Source organism: Chrysemys picta, chromosome 1 (assembly GCF_011386835.1).
Source record: "Chrysemys picta bellii isolate R12L10 chromosome 1, ASM1138683v2, whole genome shotgun sequence".
NCBI classification, from domain to species: Eukaryota; Metazoa; Chordata; order Testudines; family Emydidae; genus Chrysemys; species Chrysemys picta.
In genome coordinates this window covers 198613486-198632563 of record NC_088791.1, presented here as the reverse complement: position 1 = coordinate 198632563, position 19078 = coordinate 198613486, and the positions used below count along the sequence as shown (strand labels likewise).

The window sequence follows — 19078 nt, the reverse complement described above, 5'->3', positions numbered from 1 at the left end:
ATTGCAGTGGTATATCAAAGCCTTCTGCAGAACACCCTGCCTTCCCATTTAGATTTGTTTTGGTATTAATATACGTTCTCCATGATGGTCAATAGAGGTTCTCCATTATTCTGGCCTTCATAGGCATAGTACAGTGAGCACCAGAGAAATGCCCCTACATAGCATTGCACAATGCCATGCGCACACACACACGCTTCTGCTTGTCTGACTCTGGGGCTACTTGGGGGCACACATGTTTTCAGATGTTTTTCTTCACTTCTTCCCATTCATATGTAATGAGGTATCATCGCCCATCATCAGGAACAGGTGTTAAAGGAGAATCAGGAGAGTGGTGCTCTATTGGATACGCTGCAGTCACCTTAGCCCAGTCTAATTTAACTACTGAAAAGTTTTAATAAAGTGCTAAGAATATAGTTAAATTAGTATTAAGAAGATATTTAAATATCTTATGTTAATTAATATCACTTTTGACTGTTGGGAATTTATCAGCATAGATTTGACATTCTTTAGAAGCTGCATAATTTTTAAATTAATGTCAAAGATCTTAAATAGCCTTTGAACTCAAGGCTTTTGTTGTGTATTTACATTGCTGTGTTTGATCTCTGCTTATTGTATTAACAGTTGTATCTTTAATGAACAATAAGAGTTTTGATGTTCAAGAAAGACATTGCCTGTAAGTGGGGGCTATGGTGCCTGGACAAACAACTCATTAACAATTCCACAATAGGAAGGCACTTAATACAATTGGCACAAACACTTTTAAAAATTCATTATTTAAATATGATAATCAGTTGGGGATTCAGTGGATTTCTCACTTGAGTTCTCCTGTTTTTGAATGGTGTATATTTTTATTTAAATTTATTTTTGTAATTGAAATTGCAGCATTATGCCTCCATGCACCTGCAGTTACTGCTTTGTAACGAGCAAAATTCACTTGATATTTTAATTGGCTTTAAATTGTTTATTTTCAGAAGCAAGAATTCCCTCTTTTAAAAACACAAAACCAAAACTCAAACATATGTTCTAACCTGTGCAGTGCATTGACAGCAGCATTTTACATTAGTGCACATGACCCCTGGGTTAGTGTGGAACTTGGGAAGTTCTTTGTGGATTCATAAGGACCCTAAGGGGTATCCTGGTGGAAGTTGCAGTATTATAAGCTCCTTAATGTTACTGAGATTCCCAAATGATGCAGCTAATCCTAGAAAGGACAGTGGAGAAATAGTTACATGGCTTGGTTGCCCTAAAACTGAGTAGATGGTGCCTTGGATGATCCCCAGCTGCTATGAGGGAACCCTCATGTGCTGATGCTCCGACTTCACTAATTAAAAACAAAATCTATATTGATGTATGTGGGTTTTTTAATTTTATATTTATAATTGATCCATGAGCATGATACAAATATATTTGTAAATCTAATTCTGTGTGCATATTCTGATCTAAATGACTAAAAACATATTCACACAAACAGCACTGTCTTCCCCAGTTAGAAGGGGGTCAATAGAATTCCTAGAATACAATAAAGTAAGCACTTCTTGTATTATGTGGAATATCTTTCTAGGAATATTACAGCGATAAAATGAATATACTATCTCTGTCTGCCAGTTAGTTTGAGGGGGAAAAGCTACCTTTTTTTCCCCTGTAACTTATGACTTTCTATTGCCTTCTTAAAATATATGTAACCTTAAAACAGGGGTTGGCAACGTTCGGCACGCGGCTCGCCAGGGTAAGCACCCTGGCGGGCCGGGCCAGTTTATTTACCTGCTGACGCGGCAGGTTCGGCTGATTGCGGTCCTCACTGGCCACGGTTTGCCGTCCTGGGCCAATGGGGGCGGTGGGAAGTGGCACAGGCCGAGGGATGTGCTGGCTGCGGCTTTCCGCCACCCCTTAAAATATGCTCCTACTATTCTATTGGTACTCTGTTTGCACTGATACTATACATAAATGTTGAACTCTTAACTTCTTTCCCTTTAGGTTTGTAAGCAGAATATTTGTAATACCAAACCATCCAGATCTTATGCTATCAGCTTCTGGGGTATGTATTCTGATCCTTTGAAAAAAGTGTCAGTCTTATGAGTCAGACTTCAGTTTTCTGCTTGTTTTGCAAGGATTTGGTTTCTGTAGTGGTGGAAGACTTGCACTTCAGTTCCACTGCCACCAGCATTCTACTCTGGATTTGATCTTTCTATTGTTAGTAAGATAGTGGTGATTTAATCTCCGTTTACAGCAATGCCAGTTGCTTATTAGGGAAAACATACTTAGTTCTTAGTCCCCAGACAAGAACTGAAATTGACATTTCTAATTTCTAATGATGGGAGCACTTTCACCATAACAGTTTTTTAATTAAAAGTGGAACTCCACTAATTCATAGAAATGTCTGGAATGCTCTGCAAGTTACTGAATGCTGTGAACGGTGTAGTGACCTAAAATGTATTGAAATACTCATCTCAGTGTAGTACTGAGGTTTGGGATGGAGGAAATATTGGCCTATCTGAATTTGGTCGCAATTATGGTTAGCTGTCTCCGTATTAGCTGGCCCTATCTCCTACTCTAATTAGGAATCACATTCAAAGATGAGCACCGAGCATTCTGAAGTGCTAAATGACAGTATCTAGAAGGTCCAATTGAACATGGAAAGCCTATTTTTAGTTTAAATTTAATGTTAATTTATAATCGCATTTTAAATATTGTTAATTTTCAATATTACGACCCTTTTTCTTCTTGCCAATGGTCTCCACTTTTAGTCTGACTCACCTTTGTTTCCTATCCACTTCTGATTCCTTATGTCTGCTTATTTTTCTTTTTGTTTCTTGAGATATTTAAAAAAATAGCTGTACTGTATTTTTGGGTTCAGCTTCTGTGCACTCAAGGTTTCTTTGTTTCAATGCTTCTTTCTGTGAGGATGTAGCATCAGCTTAATCTGTGCATTCTTCTTGCTTTTCACATCATTTCTAGTTCTATGGGATGGAGAAATCACACAGTCCTCACCAGTTCTTCAGGATTAACTCTAGCTTCAAAGCACTGACAAATTAATTATCAAGGGACTATTCAATAATTGAGGTAGATTAAACATTGGGTGGACCAGCCAGCCATGACAGTTAATGTCCCTCTAACAATTAATAAGCACTAGAATCCCAGATACTTTTATCTAGAGTATTTAAGATGACGTGTTTGAAGTTTTAATCAAACTTCTCCTCCTTGCAGGACTTTCTGAATTGTATGTCATATGGTTGTAGGTAGAGCAAGAGTTGTTTTATCAGTAGCACGACATGACAGCTCCAGACCCAGAAAGAATGAACAATTGGAGGTGATCCCCAATCCTCTTAGAGAGGGGAAACAATGTTCTCTGTTAATGTGTATGCAGCTCAAACCTCCAGTCTAAGTAATACTAATGGAACTTGGCAATGGGGGAGAATACATTCTAGAACTGAAGTCTGTAATGTTGTGGTAACTGTTGTATCTTTTGATTTGATTTCTTCCTATTGCGTGCCCAAAGGTCCTGTATTTTGTTCCCACGCAGTATCTCTCTGAGCAATATCAGTATTAGTGCTGTCCCCGGCTTTATTTCGTTCGTAGGGAGGCAACTTCAGTGATCTTTCCCAGAACAGAAACAATGAGGAGTCCTTGTGGCACCTTAGAGACTAACACATTTATTTGGGCATAAGCTTTCATGGGCTGAAACCCACTTCATCAGATGCATGGAGTGAAAAATACAGTAAGCAGTATATATAGTACAGCACATGAAAAGATAGGAGTTGCCTTACCAACTTGGGGGGTCAGTGCTAGTGAGGCCAATTAAGTTAAGATGGAAGTGGCCTATTTTCAACAGTTGACAAGAAGGGGTGAATATCAAGAGAGGGAAAATTACTTTTTGTAGTGTTAACAAGGGCAATGCAATCAAGGTCCACCTTAATTGAATTGGCCTCGTTAGCACTGACCCTCCACTTGGTAAGGCAACTCCCATCTTTTCCTGTACGGGGTGTGTGTGTGTGTGTATGTGTGTATATGTGTGTGTGTGTGTGTGTGTGTGTGTATATATATATAACAAATTTATTTGTGCAAAAGCTTTCGTGTGTGTATATATATATATATATATATATATATATATATTGCTTACTGTATTTTTCACTCCATGCATCTGATGAAATGAGTTTTAGCCCACGAAAGCTTTTGCCCAAATAAATTTGTTAGTCCATAAGGTGCCACAGGGACTCCTCGTTGTTTTTGCTGATACAGACTTAAAACAGCTACCACTTTGAAACCTGTCCCAGAACAGAGTTTAATCTCAAAGATAACTAAATTAAATGAGGGTCTTCTCCCTCACTGAATTATAAACCAAAGGATTTGGGTACTGTAGAAGGATGGGTGAGGGAAAAGAGCAACCTAAGAAGAGTGTCATTAAGATGGTAGTGCGTAGCACATTTACTGTTGTGCTATTTACGAGACACTCAAAATCCACTCATCCAGCAACCTAATTTCCACTACAAAGGAAAAATAACTTTTGTTTGATTGAATAATTTAGAATTGAGCTGAATTATGCATTCATTAAAATGTCCTATCTGCAATTTGAGAACATTTAACCAGTTTCTTTGAGGGTTTAGAATCTCATGCATGAAGTATGGGCTGAATTATGTATTCATTAAAATGCCCTATCTGCAATTTGAGAACATTTAACCAGTTTCTTTGAGGGTTTAGAATCTCATGCATGAAGTATCTCGAGGAGAAGTATGATTTAGCTTCTGAAGACCATGACTGGCTTCTCTGTGCCAGTGATTGTGTTAATCAACCTGTCCATTTGAATTTATTCAGGATTGTACTCTGAGGCTTTGGGAATACAAAAGTGGGAAAGAAGTGCACTGCTGTCATCTAAACAGTTTGAATAAGACTGAGGCAACCAAAAATGACAAGGTATGGGTTTTTGATGAGTTGTGTGTGCTCATGCTGTCGTTGTACTCCTGAACTCTGTGGCTTAAAAACATGTTCTGTTACTGGTTAGTATTAGAACCACTCAGGATGGATAAAAATCAATGATTTAAAACAAAAAATCAAAAAAGCGGATTTTTTTATTTAAATTGGATTTTTTTGATAGTTTTTTTTCCTCAAAAAGCATTTTATCTAAAGATAGTGTTAATTAAGGTACACTATAGCTCAAAGATATCTCATAGTGGAATAGGGATTATAAATTGTAATTCTATAGTATGCGACAATATATTCATGTAATGTTTAAGAAAAGTTTTGTAAATGAGTTCTAATAGGTCATGGATTAAGGACCCAATCTCATGGGGTTCCAGTATAGATTATTTAGGTTAATCTTTTATCTACCCAATGGGACTCAGTGCTCAGTCTAGAAGATATCATCAGTGATGCTTAGTTTTGCAGTTCAGACACTGGATTTGTCTCTCCAGGGATAACATGCTTGTTAACAGCAAAAATGTTTTTAAATAAATAATATATAGTGGTGAGAAATAACAGACCTCAGCCCTATTGTCCCTCTGCAAATTTGTGTACACAGAGTCAATCCCTTACTTCTCTCTAAAAGTGCAAAGATTCAAAAAATTTAATGAACAGAAGATCGTTGGGGGCAGAATAGATCTGAACAAGGAGAAGAAGTCTGGAGATACATGTGAGACGGGAGGGACAGGCAGTAGAAACAAAAGTGAAACTGTTTGAGCAGCATATTCCAGAAGTCTTGAGGTCTTTCTGAGTGTAGCCTTCATTGATTTGAGATCTGCCATAGCATTCTCTCACAAGAAGGGAAAACCTATAATGGCAGCAGGCCATAAAAGAGACCCAGTTTGGGTCTCCTCTATCTCTGAGTTGTGAAGAATATGTATTAAAGTTATAACAACCAACAAGAATGCACTTTTATGTAGAAATCCATGATTAAATTGAGTCTTCCTGACTAGTGATTTAAATCAAATCCACCCTGGAACCAGCTCTCTTTTATGGTAGTGGGTGGGAGATCCTGTTTAAGTTCTAGAAACCACAGTTCATAAAGAGTGGGATTTAGGAACATAAACTGAACAGAATTTGTGCTCTTAAGTCATTAAAGGGCTTGTCCACACAGCAATTTAGTGTGCAGCAAGCTGGGTTGTAAATCTGCAGCACTCTAGTTTGCTGTGCACTAACAGTCTGTGTGGACCCTGCCCCTGTGCACTAAAAGTTCTATAGTGTGCTTTGACTTGCAAATGCAGTAGGTCAAAGCACACTCTGAAACTTTCAGTGGATGGTAGTAGGGTCCTTGCAGCCCGTTAGTGCACTGCAAGCAAGAACATCTGCTTTCTGTGCACCAAATTGCTGTGTGGACAGGCTCTTAGGCACTTCTTTATAAATACAGGGTGGCATTTTCAGAACTTTCTGCAATTCTCCCAAAACTTGTGTTTGAAATTAAGATGAAGCTTTCAGTTTATCTGTTGTATACAAAACTTGCCCTTAAACCTAAAATTGTTAAGCAGAAACATCTAGTGAAACTGAAAGTCTAGCATAAAGCGACTTTGAAACTAGTAAAATTATAGCTTTAACATCCTCAAAAGTTACATTTGAGCAGAAAGTTTCAAAATCTTTGTAACAAATTACCAGGAGAAGTATTACCTTACTGAATTGAAACTCTGAAGTATATTTTAATTTGTACTGAAAATTCTTGGATCTGGTAGTATCCATTCTTGCCTGCACATATGATTTATTCCATACTAGCAGCTGGAACAACACAGTACACCTCTACCTCGATATAACGCTGTCCTTGGGAGCCAAAAAATCTTCCCGCGTTATAGGTGAAACTGCATTATATTGAACTTGCTTTGATCCGTTGGAGTCCCCGTCCCCCCCCCCTCCCGGAGCACTGCTTTACTGCGTTATATCCGAATTCATGTTATATTGGGTCATGTTATATCGAGGTAGCGGTGTATTGTCCTTGCCATCTGCATTGAATCTGAGCCAGCTATCACTTAGCCTGTTCAGTCATCCATGTGTTGCGTATCTGTGGGAAGCCATCTTTTGCTTGGTAGTTTTTTTGTTTGTTTTGTTTTATATATAAATTATATATATATATAATTTTTTTTATGTGAATGTCTAGCTATTCTATCTTTCATTGAGACAACAGGGGCTTGATCTACTTCTGTATGAGTCTGGTAGGTGACACTTTCCCTCAGTCAGTCAATGTTCCAGTCTAGTGTTAGACATGGGTTTCTAGATTGTGACTTTAAGATAAAACTTGAGAGGATTTGGCCACTTGTGGCTTTTACTCCTAGGGCACGCTTACCCCAGTGTCCAAGTGAAGTATTCCATTCTGCGTTGCTAATAGTCCCCTATAGTTTCAGTTGGAGAAGGTATTCTTCACCCTCTCCCCACAGCTGAGTGCTAGGCTCTCTTTAAAGGGTTTGCCATTTTCTAAGCAGTCTGTGTATGACCTGATCCTATAGGCCTGCATGTACATTCCCATCTACTTAACTGGGAGCTGAGCAGGTGGAAGGACTGTAGGATGAGGCCAAAACTTGTCAAGAGCTTTGGGATCTTTATTTGACAAGTGCTATCTAAATGTTGTGGAAAGGTTATTTAACAAGTTCTTCTGTGTCAGAGAATAGCGTGCAAGTCCTTCTCAAATCCACAGGTAAGCCCCCTAAGGCTGGTCCTCTGTATCATAGAATCTAGTGCTCTGAACCTAGAATTTGCTTTTAGTTGCATCCAGAGTCTCATTTCAGACAAACCTTAGAAAGCTCTTTTCCTCCCTCCACAGTAAGGAACTAGCAGTTTGATGTTTTTAAACTGTCATGAAATATTAACGAATGGAACCCTTGGAGACAGTTGTTGGACTAATGCATCCTCCCGTAGACTGGTATAATTATTTACTCAGTTTGAAGGAACAGTAACACTGTTTCAGAACTATATATATACAACCCTGAAGTCTATAACTCATTTACTGCTACACCTAATGTGAAAAAGTACAATTAGTTTATTTTTTAAGTGGTAGTTTTCAGGAATTATGTAACACTCTTGCTGTCACCTCATGTGATGTCACTTGAGTAAGTTGCTCCTCATGGGCTGAGAGAAGCTTGGAATGGAGAGTATTTACATTTCATTATGGTACCAGGAATCTATTCTCAGTTTCTTTCCCACCAAGAAAAAAGCCGCCAAAAGCTTATCTGCAACATCTCAGCTATATCATTGCAAATCAGCATTATTTTACAATTCTACTATACAGCTTGCATGGAAAAATAAACAGTATCTACATCCAGATGGGTTTCTTGGAAGCCATCATCACTTCAGGTTGAGCTCCTTCTTGAATCTGAGACCTCTGCTTATTACAAATTCTCACAAATGAAATAGCCTTTTTTTCCATCTCCTCTAAAAAGCTAGCCTTGGATTGGCTCCATGCTTGTGGGATGATGGAGTCTGTCAATTAGCTTTCAAAGTTGGTGGTTTCAAATACTGCTGTATTGTTGCTTTAATTATGTATGCTAATATACTGGTCAAACCAGACATCAATTTTTGTCTCCTACTCTCAGTAGCACATCACAGCCTTCAATACACGCTATTGCTAGCATACCAAACCTTTGTTTTTTGAGAGTGGTTGGCCATCAGTGAATACACTGATATTAAAGTCCTTACCCGCAGATTCTCAACATTCAAACAATTCAGTCTCATAGAGCATTTATCCTCTAGTGTTAGCCCATGAGTGAGGACCAGAAGAGAGCCCATGCTTCAGAAGTTTGACATTGCACTTAGTGTCAGAAATAGTGAAGAAGTCACTGCTGTAACTTTGCCAGTTGTGGTATTTCCCTGTCACATGGAGGCAACAGCTTCAGAGGATAGTGACAATCTTTGAGCCATACTTCATTGTATTGTGTAAAGGAATGGTCTCGCTTAATCTTGCTTTATTCTTTAGAGTCTGCTTTTCCTGTCAGCACTTCGCAGACTTTAGCTAGTGCATTAGCTACCAATGGCTTTGATTACAAGAGAGATCAGATGGGATGTTCTTGTTTTTTCTGCTGCTTCATCTGGCATTTTATGATTTTTGCTATTTGCTCACTGTGAGTTCACTGACGCTTGTGAGACGAGTGACTTGATTTTTGTCTTTTGATTATAATCATGCTTCATTGTAATGACAGTGCACATGAGCACAAGAATTAATTTTTCACCATCAATCAGGCCAAATAGACTTGTCTTGGGAAATATATAGTTGTGCTGAAGTGATGTAGAGCTGGTCTCAGGAGTAGTCATTTTAGCTGATGATAGGGAACAAATCCCACAGTAGTGGGACTTAGAAGTACAAATGTTCACCTGATCTGATCTGCTTCTCTAAAGGTCAAAACAGAAATTGTGCAATTTCTGTCCAGATACTTCTGGTATGTTTCCCAGGGTCACTGCTTCTAACAGAATGTCAACAGTTAATTTTAAGGTGATGGCTGGCTGAAGTTAAGAGTGACACCTGTTTACCATGAATTGTTTTGTTAGCATTATCTTTTTACTAGGTTTAGTGGTCCCATGGGCTTGCCTAATGAAAAAAATATTTGAGTGCTTGTATTTTATTCCACAATTAAATAAGTTACTAGATCTCATTTCACATCCATTAAAAAACCCCTGTCAAACTGACAATTTAAGAGTTGAACTGTGCTGCTGGGCATTTAATACCCGTGTCCCTTCTGTATCTACATACAAAGTGTACCCTGCCTATCCTGTCTGTTAGCATCACTTATGCCACAAATTGTCTGACAGGAGTTGGTGCTGTAGGAGATACAGAATACAACTTTGTTCTTTAAATGTCTAGAGAGCCCACTGCTGCTGTTTGTCAACAAGGGAAGCCATCATTTCTACAAAATCAGAATATAAATAGTTCTATTTACCCAACTGTGGAGCTATTCTTGGTAGCTGCAATAGCTTTCTCATCCTTCACCCTCACCTCCTTCGATATCTTAAACCTTGAGTGATTTAGTATCCATGAATTGTATAGAAAGACTGGATCCCATCTGTAAACATGGAATAATTGTTTCTGCAGAGTAGCAACAGACCAATCCCATCTGTTCTCAAGTGCTCTGAAATTTATTTCTCTGTTGATAGTGACCTTTGGAAAATGTTCCCCTCATGTTCAAACAGATGATTAGAGGAGGGAAGTACATGCTGCCTGGTTTTTATTTTCAGCGTAGAGATATTGCACAATGCCTTCTTTCCTTCTCTGTAATTAAGATATTTTATACCACTAGTGGGGTGTAGATCTGGATGGAGGCCACGCTGTAACCTTTTCTCCTGCTGTTTGTGCCTCTATATTTTTGTAGCTTGTGGCTTATAAACCAAACCTACACGAATCCGGTTCTCTGGGAAAGAGGGGTTATCATCTTGCATTACACTCGCTATCCAGGATGTTGAAAAGCAATGCAGCCCTTGCTTCCTCCCCAGATTACATGTCCAAATATTACTCCCGGGACACTGCTTGCACTCCAAATAGCCAGTTCAAGAAGTAGGAACCCTGTAGTTGCTCCTGAATTGAGCTCTCAGCCATGGTTAATTAGGGACTGACCATTCACCCAGTGTTGTGCCAGCAGAGGTGCTCAAAAGCCCCTTTTAAAATGTTGCCAGCATAGCGAAGGAAAGATTGGAATAATTTCCCTGTTCTGCTGGAGCTGAGCTATTCCTTCTCCTCTGAATAGGGAAACTATTCCTTCCAGAGATGACATCTCCAGGGCTTTTAAAAATACATAAGAGGAAGTTTTTGCCTTTGCAGTCATGGGTGTTTAAAAAAAAAAAAAACAAAAAAAACCTGCAAGTATTCTGCCTGTTTTTTTTTTTTTAAATTATAGAACAGGTTCTTCATTGCTATCCACCCTCAAATCAAACTTAATGCTGTGCTCCACAGGCAGTATATTCAGTAGTTTTTGGGCGGGAAGTACAATATTTCCAGCAAAGGAATTTAATAGCTTTGTCCAGTAAAGCTACCTCCTTCCTTGGTTATTAGCTCTTCTGCTGAAATGAGCCGTTTTCCCCCCGTCCCACTCACCTTCCTTTTTACAGCACACGTCCTACTGGAAGCCAATTTATCAAAGGGTGAAATTGAGATCACTTTACAAAAACATTGGCTACACATCATTGCATTCACTTTTTACACCAGACCTGGTGGCCACCAACTTCCTGTTATATGTAACCTATAAACCAATAGTGTGGCATTCTGGTTAAAGATACTTAAAATATGGGAATATTTCCCCTATAATTCACAGCCCTTAAAGGCTTAAATAATGCTGTCCTCTCCTTTAGGCTGCACCTGCTTGTTTGTTCGCTGTGGGTCTCTCAGTAGGCTCTGTGCTGACTTCATGTCTGGTTAAATTATTCAGATAGTTGCGCTTACCATTTGGGGAGGGGGGTACAGAAGGCAAAAATGTGATATATTTTGCGGGGAAAGGACTACTGTCAAGATATTCCCTTAAACTTGACTAAATTATTCTTTAAAATGGAGATCCCCATTAAGTTCCATAGATTAAGTGCCTAAATTAAACCTAATTTTCCCCCCTAAGTGTTTAAGGTTATAATTACGTGTTTTTTACTTCCTGTCAGAAATACGCCGTGTCGAGAATAGCCTATTGTTGTCAAGGAAATTACATTGCCATTTTATGTGACTGGTAAGAATAAAGGCGAACGATTGCTAAAATTATAGCTATTTCAAGAAAGGGCAGGGGACTGTGAGACATCCATTGCTGGGAGTTTGACTTTCTCTGAATTTAAAGTGGCTGTCCTGTTATGGACTCTTAAAGGATGGGTTTAATCATGGGCATGTCAGTGGATTTAGCATGAGGATCGTGAGAGCCCTTAGTGTCAATTCAAACAGAAGTAGCTCGAACATTGCTTGGTTTAGTAAACTCTTGCAGTGTTTTATAAAGTCTTTATATGCTCTAACTCAGGGGTTCTCAAACTGGGGGTTGGGACCCCTCAGGAGGTCGCAAGGTTATTACATGGGGGGTTGCGAGCTGTCAGCCTCCACCCCAAACCCTGCTTTGCCTCCAGCATTTATAATGGGTTAAATATATAAGGTGTTTTTAATTTATAAGGGGGGGGGTCACACTCAGAGGCTTGCTATGTGAGAGGGATCACCAGTACAAAAAAAAAGTTTGAGAGCCATTGATCTAGCTCCTCTTGAGTTCAGGGCACAGTGGAACAGCTCGCAAAGGCCAGGGTCTTTGGGTCGGAGTCCAGTCTTTACAGTGCTACATTGACTCCTGACCTATAAGTCAGCAGAGATACCAGTGTAAAACAGCATTAAGACCCACAGCTAGGGGGCTGTGCTGCCCATTGGGCCCAAGGATATGGGCTCTGCCATGCAGCAGAGTACTAGTGAGTAGTGGGGCCAGGGAGTTGCTGATGAACCCAGCTCCCAGGCTGTTGTGACCTGTTAAGCTTAGCAAAATGAGTTCCATCTTGACACACAGGCTTGGGTATGGTGAGAAGGAGAACAGCATCCTAAGTTGCCTGTGCTGTGAAGCTGGGAGCTCCACCAGGGAGGCACTTTCTCCCTTTGGGGAACCTCTTGTTTGCCAGCGGGGGGAGCCTTGTTCCTATGAACTGACCTGAAACACCTGCTGCTGGGCTTAACAAGTCTCAGGAAGCTTTGTAGGTGGAGATCCTGGATGCAGGGGAATAGATATTGGGCCTTCCCAGTGCACACCAGCCCCAGTGCAGAGCCCATTTTCTTGGCCCTCTTTAGGTGCATGCTCTCTCCCCCGCAACCCCTTACTCCCCTTACCCTGTTTTATTTTTGCTGATGCTCTTTAATTACCCTTCAAGCTGTGAACTCTAAGGTAAATTGCACTGTGAAACAATGCATCTGATTATGCAAAAATAGTCTTTAGTAGCACGTGGCTTATTATTTTTGTTAACCTTCCTTTTAAAATAGTCTAACCTTGGGGAAAACCGTTCAGAATGATTTTTCTTCAGTGTAACATGTGGAAAGAAATATTAAATTCTCCAGTATCTGCAATTTACCTTGGCCCCTGGGATTGTAAATAAGTAGTTTTCAGTGTTGGGGAGTCAGTTTCTTTTTTTAGAGTTATACTTGAAATGCTGCTGATTTTGCTCCGGTACTAATTTTGGAGTGAGTAGATGCAATTTACTGTGTACAAGTGGTCACCCGAGGCAGGTGTGATAATGGTAATTCGATTTTATTTCTGTTTAAAGTATTCCCACAGTTTACATCTTCCAGTTTGATGCTGCTACCCAGCTGTTAAATTACAGACACCAAATCTCTTTGAAGCATAAAGGCTGGGACATTGCATTTGAGGAAACAGGTGGGCTGTGGATACTGCAGGAAGACAAAGAAGCATCACTTCTACTCTACCGGCCTGTGGATGGACATTGGCAGGTTAGATGTACTCTGATACAATTGCCAATATCTTGTGTCTGCTCCAGTCCCCTCAGCAAAAGGCAGAATAATTGAATGAAAATTAAATGGCACAATTGCTTTAGTGCATTATAGCTCTGAGCTAAGGTCAGATCTGGATCTGATCAGAGATGGGCTCATCCTACTTCCCTCATTTGTGCAAAACACAGAATTTAGCATGACTCGCAGTCTCCGCTCAGGAGATAGCCAGGTCTGACCTAGACGGGTCAGGATTGAGGTACCTGCACAATGGTTGGCAGCCTTAAACCTGGTTTAAACTAGCATCTCTGCTCTTAAGCACAAATGTCACTCGACTTAAAAAAAAAATACCCCATACACTCCTCTCAAATTTGTCCCTTCTCAGACTTTTTTTCCGGGTGGGGGGGCCCTCTGCAGCTCCCCACATCATCATCTTACCTTAACCCAGTGGTTAAACTAAAAGGGAGCATAGGGGAATACAGCTCCCCCTCCTCCCAAAATCCCAGTGAGAGCTCCCACTCCTCTGTGGTTTTGAAAAACTGCTTCCCTCCTAACTGGCTGGTGATGAAGGCTTGCTGGGAGGGGGGATTTCAAATGGGAGCAGCAGGAGGAGCTGCCTGACTGAAGTCAGTCCGACTAGTACGCTGAGCAGCTGTACTAGTTTCTTGGTCATAGCCTATCACCCTAACCTTGTCCCAGCAGCCAACTGACTCTACAGGACGAGTGTCAGCTTCCACACTGAAGAGCGTGACACACTGACCTAGTGCTGCAGCCCAGGAAAACTGCCTCGCCTCAATCCATCCCAGTGAGACATGTGCTAACTCCATTGCTAAAGTACTTTTGGTGGTAGGGTATAGATTCTGCTAGTGGCCTTCAAGAAGGGGGAGCTAAAAAGAAAATAAAGCATGGAGAAAAATGCACCCTGCCCGCCCTTTTCTGTACCTATCTCAAAAGGAACCTCTGTGAGGAGACAAGAAACAGGGGTGGCCCTGTTGTTAGTATCTGTTATCGCTCCATTGAGAACTGAGTCACCAAAGCTGAAATGTGAGCCATCAGATTCCCTATGGTAGCTGTTAGATTTCCAGACAATAAGTTCATCACCCTTGTAAATCTAAGAGTAGTGGGATGTAGTTGGAAAGTTTTCATTTTAAATTTGTTTCATGAGTCTTCTTGGTTCACCTCTTCCCCAAGCTATTTCTTTACCTCATTGACTTCTAGAAAATTGATTCCCATTTTTCCTTCAGATCCTTGGCAAGCTCTGTTTTCCAGGCTGCCTTAGGTAGAACATGGTGACCAGGCCTCAGTGATGAGTTTGTGGGAAGGAAAGGGGTTCTGTTAAATCTCCCTTTCTTCATGGTACTCAGTTGAGGCTTTGCATTTCTCATTGTGCTGGTCCGTGTAATGCGCTTTTTATGATTGCTGCTGAGGAGCGTAGTGAATAGGTGTTCTTTCCTTTCTCAGCCTGTTGCTGATGACAGAGGATTAATGAAAATGTCAAAATACCTGCATGACAACTGGACAATGTTCGAAGGTGAGCAACTTCGTCAAAAGGGCCAGGGAATGTGTTACGGGGTGAAAGCACAAGGGAAGGAGTCGGATCAGAGTTCTGTTCATGGCTCTCCTTCTGGCTCTGGACAAATCACTTAGGATATGTCTACACTCAAGTTGGGAGCTTAAAGGCAGCCCCTGCATGTCTAAGTTGAGGCACTTTGAGAATTAGTACAGGGAAGCTTGCTCTACCACTCTGTGCTATACCTGAAAATGAAAATATTAAGCATCTATTTTGGTGGAGGTTTTGTTTATGGTTTTTGCCCTTGGTTTTTCTAGAAAAATGCCTTTTTTAATTAGCCTGCAGGAACCAGGCATTTTAAAACAAACTTAATTAGAATCACCAAGGGTGGGTGGGGTAGGAGTCAATGGATGCCTTGCTATACAGACAGGTGTGGCTTAACTCTGTGCATGATTGAGGCCTCATGCTAGGATGTTATGAAGCTTGTTTTAAAAGAAGGAAAAGAAACCCTAACTTCCATCCTTGGAGGGCCATTATATATGCTTATGACTTATGAGGAGAGGCTGAGAGAACTGGGATTGTTTAGTCTCCAGAAGAGAAGAATGAGGGGGGATTTGATAGCAGCCTTCAACTACCTGAAGGGGGGTTCCAAAGAGGATGGAGCTCGGCTGTTCTCAGTGGTGGCAGATGACAGAACAAGGAGCAATGGTCTCAAGTTGCAGTGGGGGAGGTCCAGGTTGGATATCAGGAAAAACTATTTCACTAGGAGGATGGTGAAACACTGGAATGCGTTACCTAGGGAGGTGGTGGAGTCTCCTTCCTTGGAGGTTTTTAAGGCCCGGCTTGACAAAGCCCTGGCTGGGATGATTTAGCTGGGAATTGGTCCTGCTTTGAGCAGGGGGTTGGACTAGATGACCTCTTGAGGTCCCTTCCAACTCTGATATTCTATGATTCTATGATATGCAGAAAAATTATCAGCCCATGTAATTTGGCACAGTTGTTGGAAAATTAAATTTAATACCTTTAATATCTAATCTAGGGAGTATTTTCTGTATGCCATTTCTGTTAAAATCTACCTTTGAAGGTAGATTTCTGCATCCATTAGAAGGGAATGTGTTTGTAATGCCTGTATTTCACACAGCTCAGATGTTTCAAGGTAGACCCATTTAAAAGCAGGGTCCCGAGTGAGACTGAATAATACAGAACTATAGTGGAAAACAAGTCAATTCTGAGAGTTACTTTCCAGCATAGCAAATTACCATAATGTATTATAATAGTCCCTGGGTATCTTCAGCTGGGAAAGGAGGACTATTCAGAGCATAGGGATTATTATAGCTAATTAGCGAGAGGAGGCTCAGTTGATGAGCACCTATTTCAGCTGTGTAATTAGTGCTTTTACAGATTATGAAAAAAGGTACTTACCCTACTTGATAAAACAATGAGATTGCTTGTGTTGCTTCCTCCCTTAGACAGCTGGTGATCATGGAATCTGTAAAACCTCTTGTAACCTAAGATTATAAAAGCAGAAATTGAATACTTAAACCTTCAGTTGAATAAACTATTGCCCCTAAAAAGAGATTCTGCAAACCCTTAACATAGTCCAGTCCGGTAGAAATTACAATTGATATGTAGCTTGATTAGTAAGTAAACAATGTCCCTCTTCTTCCTGCCCACACCTGTCTGTTTCTCCTTTTACTTACAGTTAAGGATTTTTTTTAGGTGGGAGAAGGGATCGGGGAGGAGGGGGGGAAGGAATCACAGATGGGAATTAGACCACCCCCACTAACTGCTTCTAGAAACACAATAACTCTAATCTGTCAGTTTTAGTCTATACTCCCCAGAGTAACTTTCCAATTATCTTCCTTGACTGTTCAGGCATTTCACAGGAATGACAGATGCGTCATGCTCTGAGTACATTTAAACAGAATCTTTAAGGATGTGTTATAATAGGCTCACAAAGGAGTGGCAGAGCTTGCAGGGATCGATGCTGGGAAGTTTGTGTATGCTTATTTCATAATGTCCTATCTGAATTTTCTAATGTGTGTTTGTTTTTTTTAAATGCAGGGAATACCAAACCAAACACAGTACTCTAACTAGAGCCTGTGCAGTGTTTGAGCATTGTGGAATAATTCAGATTCTTTAATGCACTCCAAGGGGGTCTTTAGTGATATTACCAAGACCAAGATTTTCAAGAATAGAAGCCGAGAGTTAGAATTTTTATATACTCCTTGACTCTCATTGATGTCAGTTGAGCTGTTGGGTGTTCAGTACTCTTGAAAAGTCAGGAAGGCCTAAGTATGGATTTCAAATTCTAACTTTAGGCTGTTGTTAAAAATCTTGGCCTTGGTATGTATGAGTGTAGTAGTGATACTTGTGAGTGCCTCACCACATTTAAACAGAATAAAAATGTTGTGCATTAAGATATCTAGAATTATAGTGCAGGAGTCAGGAATATTTTGTTTAAAATTTCAGTGCAAGAAGTAGTTGGGAATAGTGCTCAAAGCATCCACATTGTCCTGTTTTTTCTGCCACAGGTTCTGTTGGGACAGAAAGTTGCTACAGCAGTCTTTACAAGGCCTCATTCGACAACATGGCTATTTATCTACAAAAGAAAGAGGAAAGACTACAGCAGCAGCAGAAGAAGAAAAGAAAAGAGCTGCAGCATGAATCTAATAGACAAACTAAAAAGATCAGAACAAGAGAATCATCCTAACCATTAACTACACCATTTGCTTGTAACTTCTACAACACTGAAAGAAACCGATCTAGGCCCTGAACTTTTTTTTTTTAAGCAAAGTGAATGACTGACAAACATCAGCATTCAGTTTGCATGTCAGATAGGGAATGGCTTTAATGAATCAGGTTAATTTTCTTGTAATGACAATATCCTGCTTGCAACAGATACTGTATTTACTGTACATATTGTTCCTTGCCATTTGTTCTATCCCAGCAGTTGGAAAACTTAGTGCTGGTAATGCAGTTTTAGTAATCTGAAGCACATTATCTTCATATTGAGATAGTGCTTTACTTGGAGAATGGGATTTCTCTCATCTACTGGACTCCACATATAACCTACTTTGGGGCTGGTTTCCAAAAGAAGAAAGTGTGATAATTAGAAGTTGACACCAAGTATTTTAGTTTTTGTTTTAGACAGTTCGTTTAATATGGCAGCCTATAAAAGGATAATCATGAAAATTAGTCTCTTGAAATTTTTTTTTTAAATACAATATATAAGGCTGTAACTGGCAGGCCTTTGTCAATTTATTTTTATGCTTAAACTACGGATTTTGTTATGCATTCTGTGTTAGTACTTAATCCAGCACTATTTACTCAGAGCAGTGCAGGAATAGATTTCACATACTGTAAAGCAGCAAAAGGTGTCAACCAAACCCCAATGCCATGTGAAGAAGACTGGTTTGCTGCATTCTGACTTTTCAGCTTATCTGTAGAAATGGTTTCAGAGGACCCAGTTTAATACTATCTTGTGTGTTCCGCTTTTTGCGACAAAAGTTTCATTTGATGCTAGCTAAGACATAAAAAGCTTGACTCACAGTTGAGAGAATCTTATGGCCTTAGTTGTTACTTCATCACATACGTTTATTTAATGGTAGAGGAAAACTATATCTATATCAGAATACAACTTATCTTCATGGAATACACTGTACTTCAGATGGGATTGTAAAGCTGGGTGTATAAATCTGTATGATCCCTTAAAACTATGAGAAACTATGAACTGAAAATCTATCCAGGGACTTATATGGCTCATCACTGTGGGATCTGAGCTTTTTTAGTTAAGTAATAAAACATTGCATGCAACTAATATACAAGAGATTGGTGAGCTACAAAGGAAAACCACTTCAATTTATTTCTAGAATATTATCTGTTAATCATTAACAAAGCAGAACCCACTACTAATATCCAAACACTTAAAATTGCAAGGAGTCTGGTGGCACATTAAAGACTAACAAATTTATTTGGGCATAAGCTTTAGTGAGTAAAAACCTCACTTCTTCGGATGCATAGAGTAAAATTGCATTATACTATTGTTCTTATTGTAGGACCCACAGTCAGGATCACTAGGGCCCTTTTGTGCTTATTGCTGTTAAATCAATTTTTTAAAAAGCCTTTTCATGAACACCTCATTTGAGAGTCCCACTTAAGATGGAAGCATTATATGCAATACCATGGAACCAGCAAATATACTAAATTCATCTTCATGATCTAATCTGGATTTC

General features: G+C 39.8%; 1 protein-coding gene across 3 annotated transcripts in view; it reads left to right on the top strand.

Moving 5' to 3' along the window:
• The window catches only part of WDR4 (WD repeat domain 4), a 31336-nt gene extending 12673 nt beyond the window's left edge, over window positions 1-18663 (top strand). For all 3 annotated transcript variants that reach the window (XM_024100508.3, XM_008179860.4, XM_008179862.4), the window contains exons 6-11: window positions 1975-2035; window positions 4810-4908; window positions 11539-11603; window positions 13153-13336; window positions 14795-14864; window positions 17378-18663. In XM_024100508.3, coding sequence (XP_023956276.1) covers window positions 1975-2035; window positions 4810-4908; window positions 11539-11603; window positions 13153-13336; window positions 14795-14864; window positions 17378-17556 — 658 coding nt within the window. In that variant the 3' untranslated portion in view covers window positions 17557-18663. The remainder of the gene's footprint in view (window positions 1-1974; window positions 2036-4809; window positions 4909-11538; window positions 11604-13152; window positions 13337-14794; window positions 14865-17377) is intronic.
• The last annotated feature ends 415 nt before the right edge of the window (window positions 18664-19078 follow it).